This window comes from Carassius auratus, chromosome 14, assembly GCF_003368295.1.
Source record: "Carassius auratus strain Wakin chromosome 14, ASM336829v1, whole genome shotgun sequence".
Classification (NCBI taxonomy): domain Eukaryota; kingdom Metazoa; phylum Chordata; class Actinopteri; order Cypriniformes; family Cyprinidae; genus Carassius; species Carassius auratus.
Window position 1 is genome coordinate 1 of NC_039256.1, and position 10,798 is coordinate 10,798.

General features: G+C 36.6%; 1 protein-coding gene across 3 annotated transcripts; it reads left to right on the forward strand.

Annotated features, from left to right (window-relative positions):
- Positions 1-760: 760 nt before the first annotated feature.
- LOC113113344 (uncharacterized) lies at positions 761-7,906 on the forward strand. Of its 3 annotated transcripts, none has more exons than XM_026279459.1 (9): positions 761-1,407; positions 1,920-1,991; positions 2,406-2,477; positions 2,940-3,011; positions 3,380-5,327; positions 5,803-5,883; positions 5,958-6,005; positions 6,104-6,145; positions 6,290-7,906. In XM_026279459.1, exons 2-9 carry the CDS (start codon positions 1,935-1,937, stop codon positions 6,502-6,504), a joined length of 2,535 nt encoding a protein of 844 aa, XP_026135244.1. In that variant the 5' UTR covers positions 761-1,407; positions 1,920-1,934; the 3' UTR covers positions 6,505-7,906. The 3 variants fall into 3 exon arrangements, with proteins under 3 accessions (XP_026135244.1, XP_026135245.1, XP_026135246.1); XM_026279460.1 differs by having other exon boundaries at positions 5,961-6,005; XM_026279461.1 differs by lacking the exons at positions 2,406-2,477; positions 2,940-3,011.
- The last annotated feature ends 2,892 nt before the right edge of the window (positions 7,907-10,798 follow it).

Here is a 10,798-nt window from a genome sequence, read left to right on the forward strand (position 1 = left end):
AGTGTATTTCCCTGAAAGTATTGACTGTTGCCTGAAGTTTGTTTGATTGTAATCCATTACATATCTTTCTTATCAAAGTTATCTGAAATTATCAATATGAATTTGTTCTGACAGTTTAACTATTGAGTTCTTGTCATATTTTATTACCATTTTTCTAAACTATAGCAAATAAACTGATAGAGAAAATTGAAGGTTTTTTGAAGGATAAATTTTGGTTTGACTGTTTCATTTTTACAGTGCTATTTTACTTAATTATTCGGTTTCTGTACCTGGACACTTACAGACTTGAAAAAACTTAAACACTGTAAATAGCACAAACAAATAAACAGAACAAACACACCATTTAAACACTTTCAGACAGGCCCCACTGGTACAACCTGAACCGGGGCCCTGCTATCCCCAGCTACGGCCCTGCTTACAGGACAAACCTTGTCAGTGAACTATGAGTGCAAAAAACAAAACGGAAACAAAATAACCGTTAATTAATCGTAATCGAGGTAAAATTATCAATTAATCGAGGTTTTGATTTTAGGCCATAATCGGCCAGCACTATTTACGATACGTAGTTACATTTGTGAGTTATGAATGACAAATTGTAATATAATTATATCTGTTTCTACATTTTAAATGACTTACCACAAACGATGGATACAAACACCCTCTAAACAAACCTGAAAGTTTGGTTGCCACTTTAACCTCATATAGGTAGTAATGGGTATTTATGATACCTTTTGGGGACATTGACCTGTATTTTAACTGTCTTTATGGGGACACCTTTGGCTTAGTGAGGATGGAATCCTAGTCCTCTTAAGGATAACCATTGGAACTCGTATGTAATTTCTTCCTGATATAATTTTTGTATATTTATACAACTAAAAACTATTGATCCTGCTACTGTTTTTTTGCAAACTATAAGGTGCACCGTAGCAGTTTTCCTATATAGTTCATTAGGTACATCCCCCAGTAAAAACCATTATAAATCCTAAAATATTGTTTGTCCAATTACTAATTTACTATTGGAGACCATGTATTTAAATGGCCTAGCCTTATACACTGTCCATAAAAGATGGATAGAAACATTCTCTAAACAGAAGTTGGTAATAACCTCAGGTTTTTATTTCAAATATTTCAAAATATGTGTTGGGCCCAATACTTACAGAGTGCACTGTAGATGTGTTAACTGGTTCCCGGATTTGAATTTGTGTGTCACATGTCACTCTAGCAAAACGAGTTTCCCCTTGTTTTTGTTTTGTAAGACTGTTATTCAGTCTCAAAGTGCCTAATCTGTTTTGTAATTTCATAGCCTCAAATGATAATTATTTTTTATTACAGGTATGGTCAGAAATTGACCATGCATCTCCTTCAACCAGCGAATGTGTACCACCAAAAAGAACAGAGTGTGTATTTGTAAGTAACAACATTAATTACTTGCCTAAGTCTGTCAATTAGGGTTACATAAAATATCTACCTTTTAAGTCTTGAAAGTTTGTGGTCTGAAGATCACATTTAATTGTTACAGGGTTTAAAAGTTATAAGACTCACCAAGAAATATTTTGATTGTGTACTGCTCTGCATACAACTGTATAATGTCTTAACATTAAACCGATATGTCTCTAATGATCTTTTGTAAGAGGCAAAACCACAGTAAGATTATTTAACGAAATGTCATGAGAGTGCATTATACAAGAAATTGCCCCAACTCACGCTCAGCCAACATGAAATTGCAGGCTATTATTTTTGCTGTTGTGCTCATGTATAAATTGTGGATAGGACGAACAAGTGATGTGTGATGTTATTTGATACCTTTTGGGGACATTGACCTGTATTTTAACTGTCTTTATGGGGACACCTTTGTTGCTAATATAATTTGTGTAGAATTCTCAATACCTTTTATATTTGTCATGTTTGACTGATTACAGGTTGCTTTCCAAAACATGGACACAGATTCCAGCTCTGCAGAAGATGGGAATGTGTCCCACTCCAATCCCAAGGTAAGAAAGTATAGATGATGGCCACAGTTCATAAAAGTTTGGAGAATTCATTAATTTTATCTAGACTGATTTTCGTAACGGTTTAAAAGGCAACTCTTTCAATGTTTGTTTGATACTTTAAACCCATTCATACTTCATAACTTGCATTTATTTTTGCAATTAGATATTAAACTAGATTATTAATCTATTCTGGTCCATGCTTAAATTCTAATACAATCACATTGCAATTCAAAAAAGTTGGATCATTACTTTAGAGAAGTGATTACTAATTATAAATGTAGAGAACAAAAAAAAAATTGCATGCACATAACAAAAATGATCACTTTTTTTTTTTTGCAGTTTACATTTGTTTGTACTTTAGTTAAATCATTCTACACTCTTTCTGTGGCATTGAATTTTTTGATTGATTTTTAGCTGGACCCAGAATCACATCCAGTCACTCAACCAGCAGAAGATTCTGTAATACCCTCACCAACAGACACACAGGTAATAAGATTTTTTATAACCATTTAGTTTCAGAGCCGCACAGTATACATTATATTATAGTAATTATTTCCCAGCAACAATGTTGATCAGAATGTGTTTGACAGAACGATGTGAAGATGGCATTATTACAGGCTTTGTCCCAACCCTGTTAGGGCATACTGGATTTTTTGCACATTTACGATACGTAGTTACATTTGTGAGTTATGACAAATTGTAATATAATTATATCTGTTTCTACATTTTAAACGACTTAACACAAACGATGGATACAAACACCCTCTAAACAAACCTGAAAGTTTGGTTGCCACTTTAACCTCATATAGGTAGTAATGGGTATTTATGATACCTTTTGGGGACATTGACCTGTATTTTAACTGTCTTTATGGGGACACCTTTGTTGCTAATATAATTTGTGTAGAATTCTCAATACCTTTTATATTTGTCATGTTTGACTGATTACAGGTTGCTTTCCAAAACATGGACACAGATTCCAGCTCTGCAGAAGATGGGAATGTGTCCCACTCCAGTCCCAAGGTAAGAAAGTATAGATGATGGCCACAGTTCATAAAAGTTTGGAGAATTCATTAATTTTATATTGACTGAAAGAGTTGCCTTTTAAACCGTTACGAAAATCAATGTTTGTTTGATACTTTAAACCCATTCATACTTGATAACTTGCATTTATTTTTGCATTTATTAATGCAATTAGATATTAAACTAGAGTAACTGCGTGCATGTAACAAAAATGCTTGCTTTTACTTTTTTTTTTTTTTTTTTTTTTTTGTGGATGTTAGAAGGAAATACTTTTATTCTACAGACATTGGGAGATATTGTAGTTCTGTTTCAGTGACACAGACATTGTATTTAGGAAATTAAATTTGCTGAATTCTGATTAATTTCAGTTTAAAAAACAAATGCTTGGATATGATTCTGAAGACTCACTAAGCAGCATGGAAATAACAGAGGATGAATATGTGCCAGGGTCTGATTGTGAAAGTGATACCAGCTCAGAGGGAGGCAGTATATTAAAGAAAAATTCTGCCACCATGGCCAGTCCTGCTGTTAAAAATGAAACAAGAAAAACATACAAGGGACATAGAAACCGGAACTCTAAATCTGACACATCTGGGGAAAGCTCCATTACTTCACTTACAGTCATGCACAGTCAAAAGACTGACGATGGATCTAGAAGATACACCAAAAAACATTACTGTCTCTTTTGTGAGAAACCACAATCCAAAATCGCCAGGCATCTGGAACTTGTTCATGGAGATCAATCTGAAGTCGCTAAGGCCATTTCATCTCCAAAGAACTCCAAGGAAAGAAAGCTCCAACTGACTATACTAAGGAAACAGGGGGACAGAGCACACAATGTAGATGTCATTAGAAAGGGAAAAGGTGTCATTGTTCCATGTAAACAAACAAGTTCTCCAAATGTCAATCCAAATAAATTCTTACATTGTGCAAATTGCCAAGGACTTTTCAAAAAAAGATTTCTTTGGAAACATATGAAAAGGTGCCCACTTCGAGGTGTTCTTCCAAAACCGGGTAGAACTCGAGCCCAATCGATTTGCGCCTTTGCGCAACCTGTGCAGGAAGGAGTTAGCAAGGGACTGTGGAAACTTCTCAGTGACATGAAACAAGGTGAAGTGGTAGATGTCATAAAGAGTGACCATTGTATCCTCAAGTATGGCGAACAGAAATACAACCTCATGGGACACCGGCGTTCTGATCATGAACTGATCCGTCAGAAAATGCGTGAGTTAGGGAGACTGGTTTTAAAAGGAAGGCAGGTGTCCCCTCTCAAATCACTTGAGGAGTACATTGATCCAGCCAACTTCCAACACACAGTTAATGCAGTTAAAGCTGTTACAGGCTTTCAGTGTGAAACAAATAAGATAGCAGTGCCAACGCTAGCCAACAAACTTGGTCAGAGCCTCATGAAGGTTGCCGACATTGTAAGTTGTGATGCAAGGATCTCCGGTGACACAACAAAAGTTCAAAAAGCAGAGGACTTCAAACACATCTATCAGACACGCTGGAGGGAGATGATCTCATGTCATGCTCACAATACCCTGGAAGAAAAAAGGTACAACGCTCCACTGATCTTGCCATTTGCAGATGATGTCAAGAAACTCCATATATATTTAAAGGAGAAACAGCAAGAATACTACAGCACACTTTTTAATGCACCGAACACCAAGACCTGGGCAAAACTGGCTAAAGTCACTCTTGCACAAATGATCATCTTCAACAGAAAAAGGCAAGGAGAAGCCTGTCTGATGCCAGTACAATCATTCGAGTCTCGAGACAAATCTACTTTAAATAGTGATATTGCTGACTCTCTCTCAGAAGTTGAACAAGCACTATGCAAGTACTTTAGTCGTGTAGAAATCCGTGGAAAACGCGGAAGGAAAATTGCAGTACTTTTGGCACCGGAAATGATCAAATCCATGGAGTTGCTGGTTAAAACACGTGAAGTTTGCGGTGTTCCGAAGGAGAACATCTACATGTTTGCAATCCCAGGCTGCGAGACATCATTTCGTGGATCAGACTGCCTGCGCTGCTTTGCCATGGAGTGTGGTGCTAAATGTCCAAAAGCCCTATCGTCCACCAAGTTGCGCAAACACATCTCTACAATGTCCAGAGTTCTTAACATGAACGACACAGAAATGGACCAACTTGCTGATTTCCTGGGACATGATATTCGTATCCACAGGAAATATTACAGATTACCCGAGGGAACACTCCAGCTGGCAAAAATCACCAAAGTATTGATGGCAATGGAGCAGGGAAGGCTTAACGAATTCAGAGGGAAAGGTCTTGACCAGATCAGCATCAATCCAACAGGTATGTAACCTGTTAATGAAAGTGAAAGTGAAAGTGAAGTGACATTCAGCCAAGTATGGTGACCCAGAATTTGAATTACTCAGAATTTGTGCTCTGCATTTAACCCATCCGAAGTGCACACACACAGAGCAGTGAATACACACACACACTGTGAACACACACCCGGAGCAGTGTTCATCATTTATGCTGCGGCGCCCGGGGAGTAGTTGGGGGTTCGATGCCTTGCTCAAGGACTCCTCAGTCGTGGTATTGAAGGTGGAGAGAGAACTGTTCATGCACTCCCCCCACCTACAATTCCTGCCGGACAGAGACTAGAACTCACAACCCTTCGATTGGGAGTCCAACCCTCTAACCATTAGGCCACGACTTCCCCACGACTTAATCGACTTAATCAAGTTTAAACTAGCTGTCAAGCGTGTCCTAGTGACTTTGGAAGAATCTGTGCATATCTCTGAATACTAAGACTATATTTCAGAGTGCGTTGAGCCTGGTCCTGGGATAGAGAGTGAAACCGAACTGTCAGATCATTCTCATGATGTGACGTCAAGTGAGACAGGTAAAGATTTGTAAACACATTTTTTAAGATGTTTGTAATTTCCATTAGTTAAATAATTAAATCATGCCTTCAAGCAGGCACTTCAGGAGTGAATAGCAGCAGGCCAGTAAACACGAATGAAGGTAAGATGTATGAACAGGCAGTTAAATGTTTAATGCAATTAGAACAGCCTATCAGTAATTAGTTTGATTTAGAAATGTATATGATTGTGTTTCTAAAGGATCTCCGGAGAGGACACGGGAGGTCATGAAAGTAACATCAGGTAAGGAACCTGTCCTGCAATAGTTTTTATTTGCTTTATTTATAAAAGGTCAACAACATCATAAAGAATACAGTAGTATAAAAATAATCCAGTCTTGCACCTACAACACGTGCAGTGCAATTAATGTAATTTTCTTGTCATTAGTTCCTAGGAAGAGAAAGTGGAGTGAGGTGGAGATTGCGGCTGTAGAAGAGACAATGATGAAATTTATTCACTCGGGAGTTACTCCTGGAAAAGTCGACTGCGTTGCATGCATTACAGCAGCCCCCAAAGCCCTCGGTGAACGAGACTGGCAGGCGGTGAAGTATTATATAAAAAACAGAATCACAGCATACGAGAGAAAGACCTCAAAAAAGTAAGGTGGATTTTGAATGTTGATTCCGTTTTTGCGTTTTAGTTGATTTATATTGTTTTGTTTTGTTTTGGTCTCAATACCATTGTTGGAAACATTATATTGTAATTTAAGTTTTGAAAGAGTTAAGACGGCTCGATGTTGGTTGTAAATTTGGTGCTTGGACTTCTTTTTTTTAAGTCTGCTGGCAAAATGCTGTGTCAGGTGATAAGGAGTTGGTGTAAATGTTCAGTAGCCATACGACAGAGTGAGTGCCTATAGTTTTCAATGCCTTTATTCAGGCCCCTTTACTTTTCACATTTTAATTTTAAATTGATTAATTTATTTTCTGATGGCACATCATAAAAACTATATGTTGTAATATCTGGTGGCAAGCACGGAACCCATACTGTACTGATTAAATTTGGCTGTAGATTCAATTTGTATCAAGGTCGTTTTTATTTCTCTTGGATTTTTTTTTTTAATGACTTAAAGATTAAATTCTTAGAGCATTTCAAAACAAGACAAAAAAAACTCCATTCCACTGATAATGTTCATAATTTTAGACAATTTAAGAATTGTAGCTCTGATCTAACCTTTCCGAATGTGTTATTACTGGTTAACTACAGGATACTTAACTTTACCTCAAACATAATACATACTTTTAAAAGTAACCTTACCATGTATACGTTTAATGGGTTTTTTGTGTGTATCTTCTTGTTTGTGCTCTGTCAGTATAAGGGTCGGTGTTTGTAAAAGCACTCTGTGACAACTTGGTTTTAAAGGGCTTTATAATATATATTAGATTGACTTTGATAAGAGCAGCTAAATCACATTCAACGAATGTCTCTCATGGGTCATAATAATCAGTAAATGTAGCAACTGAATTGTGTAAGAATGAGTTAAATGCAGTATATGATTGTGGCAGTCTTAGTGGACTGAAATGACTTGCAGTTGAAGAAGTTAAAGTTCATTTTTGAAGTCAAGCTGAACTAACTTGTTAAACCACCCTATTTTTAACAAACCAATATAACTTCCAGAAATACCATTATGAATTGGCCAGCTGGCCATATTATGACCTTTCTTTGTCTGTAGATTACACTGGTTTGTCCCCAGATTGGACATTCCATGTGTACTTACTCATACACTAGTTGGTCAGGGTTTTGTCCCCAGATGGGACTTCCGTTAATGCCCATATAAGGAGTTGTCCCCGTGTCCCCACATGTGTTAACCTGACCTGTCCCCAGATTATCACCTACCCTTATTTTAATGAATTAATTACATTTTAAGTGAGATATTTATTAAACTTTTTTTTTTAGATTTTTTGATGCGTTTATCTAGTCTCTAGGATGTCAGGAAAGTGGTGTCCCCAAAATGTGGTAAATAACTGGTGCCCCCACGAGGCACCCCAAACAAGTATGTGTGTGTGTGTGTGTATACATGAATGCGTGCTATGCTGCCTTAGAATTTGACCAAAACAAGGCTATTTTACTGTTGCTTGACATTTCTACAGGCCTTAGCGATGGGAGTACATTTATGGTGCCTTGAAATGCTGCCCAGGAAGCTGCCCCAGAAAGGTTTTATAACATACATTAGCATTGTTTTCGTTTTTTCATAAAAAAACACTGTACAACCACACAAGCCAATGTGCATAGCCTTTATTTATGTTTCACTTATGTTGCATTTATATGGCCATTTATGTCTTTCTTTGGGTAGAAAGTGACAGGTTGTTTCAGGGTGAACAGAAACCTCTAATGACAGGGAAAGTGATGTGCTCCTCTGTTTTTTTTTTGTTTTTTTTTTCTTAAAGAGAGATATTCATTGATGGATTGGGGCCAATAATTTCCGCCTCTTGGCCAAACTTTGCATCCATCATGCATGTGATGACATTTTGCTGACCTCTAAATCTTGCAGTATCTTTTTTTAGACCTGAAGTTTGTCTTATAGTATAAATGGCTACCGGGTGAAGAATTCCCTTCCTCTAGTAAGGGAATTAAATTAATCTGTCTTAGAATAGGCCTATTGGCTGGGGAATGTGCCCCAACAACCATAGTGAACATTCTTGAGATTGGTATAAAGCAATTACTGTATGTTACAACCCAAAGGCACAAACCAGCTTCATTGGGGGAAAAAAATGTGCCTGTGGTAATATTTTAGCAAAAATGATATAACGCTGCTTCTATATAACACTTTCAAGTTAAGTCACCTGTATTTATATAGTGCTTTATACAAAGGTTGTTAAAAAAGCAGCTTCACAGGGAAATATTCAAATATTCAGCTCCATTTAGAGAAGAGCGTACAAATCCTAAAGTATTGAAATATCTATACTGATGTGAGTATCGGAAGTCAAGTCAAGTCACCTTTGTTTATATAGCGCTTTTAACAATATAGATTGTAACAAAGTAACTGAACACCATTAAATAGGAAAATAGTGTGTCAGTAAAGCAAAAAGACAGTTCATCATTAAATTTAATTATGTCATCATCCAGCTCAGTTTAGTTGAACCTGTTAGCCAGCATCCCCATTATGGGACTTTATTATGGGACATTTATTTCAAATCTGAACATATCATGAAAAAATTGATTCCTGCAAATATATACTATGTCTAGACCCCCCCCAAAAAATATATATATATATATTTAACTTTGTATGCCAATTACAGAACACCCTGAGATTGCTATAAATGTGGAGAACTGAAACGTAAACAAAGGAATTATGACTAAACGTGCTTCATGAGATGTTGTTCAGTGGACCCTTACCTTTCTATTTAAACCAGGATTTACAGCTGTGGATGTGTTTATGACTCGTTATTACGACGAATCTGGTATGTACTGAGTTTTCATTCTTCATGTTTTGTTGTGTACTGCTTACACAAATCAAGCAAATACATTATTTATAAGCTTTCCATTGAAAAACAGCAGTTTTCCTCTGTCCTGACGAAACGAGTTAAATTCTAGGCTGCAGCAAAGTCAGATTGTGGAGAAGAATCATCTGTTTCCTGTGGTCTTGTTCTGATGGCAAAGTCTTGACTGTGGATCTGTATCTGGGGCTCACCTCACATCTGACTGCAGTGACCATCTGATCTAAATACAGGCTGGATCTGGTAGCAATGGTGACCTTGAAATAAGAAAGAAACAGACTAATATTAGCGTAGATTCCGTTCTTCTAATGAAGTCATGGCCTAGTGGTTAGAGAGTTTGACTCCTAACCCTATGGTTGTGGGTTCGAGTCTTGGGCCGGCAATACCACGACTGGGGTGCCCTTGAGCAAGGCACAGAACTCCCAGCTGCTCTCTGGGTGCTGCAGCATAAATGGCTGCCCACTCTTCCGGGCGTGTGTTGTGTTCACTGCTGTGTGTGTGCACTTTGGATGGGTTAAATGCAGAATTCTGAGTATGGGATTTTAAAATCTATACAATGTTTGACAGTGTTGACAGAACTACCTGGAGTTTGTTTATTAAGCGTGAAGAACAACCACCCAATATTGCATTATAATAATCTAACCTTTTAATTAACTTTTCTGCACTTGACATTGAGAGCATAGGTCGTAATTCAGATGGAAAAATTGAGTTTTACACATGCTAGAAATGTGGCTTACAAAGGAAATATTGCAATCAAATAGCACACCTAGTTTCCTAACTGATGACGAAGAATTGACAGAGCAGCCATCAAGTCTTAGACAGTGTTCTAGGTTATTACAAGCAGAGTATTAAGGTCCTATAATTAACACCTAATTTTTTTTCAGAATTTAGCAGTAAGAAATTACTCCTCATCAGCTTTTTTATATCGACTATGCATTCCATACATTTTTCAAATACCACTACAGTAAACATGTTTTAACTACGAAACGAAAATATAACCTATATATATGGGGGGGGGGGGGTTCATAACATAGTATTATGCAAGAAACTGCACAGAAATAAGTCCTTATTAATCAAATATCTGCCCCTGTAATCATGGTTTGTGTATATATATATATATATATATATATATATATATATATATATACAAACCATACTATATATATATATATATATATATATATATATATATATATATATATATACAAACCATACTATATATATATATATATATATATATATATATATATATATATATATATATATATATATATATATGGTTGTTTTACTGTCACTTGTGTTCATTTCAGCTGGAAACTGCAGTGAATTGTATGTATAGGTAAGTTTTTCTAGGTAGAGGCACGTGAGCCTTGGGTTGCAAAGGCATATTGATCAATGTTTACGACCCCATCTAGACCAGAGCAGGTCAGCTGGAGGCAAATATGTGTATAAATGTCTTTTT

Bases quoted from the DNA above. Each gene is read 5' to 3' on its own strand.
- LOC113113344 (XM_026279459.1), top strand. From the start codon at position 1,935: ATGGACACAGATTCCAGCTCTGCAGAAGATGGGAATGTGTCCCACTCC. The intron at 5,884-5,957 runs GTAAAGATTTGT...CATGCCTTCAAG, and splicing joins TGTGACGTCAAGTGAGACAG to CAGGCACTTCAGGAGTGAAT. The intron at 6,146-6,289 runs GTAAGGAACCTG...TCTTGTCATTAG, and splicing joins GGTCATGAAAGTAACATCAG to TTCCTAGGAAGAGAAAGTGG.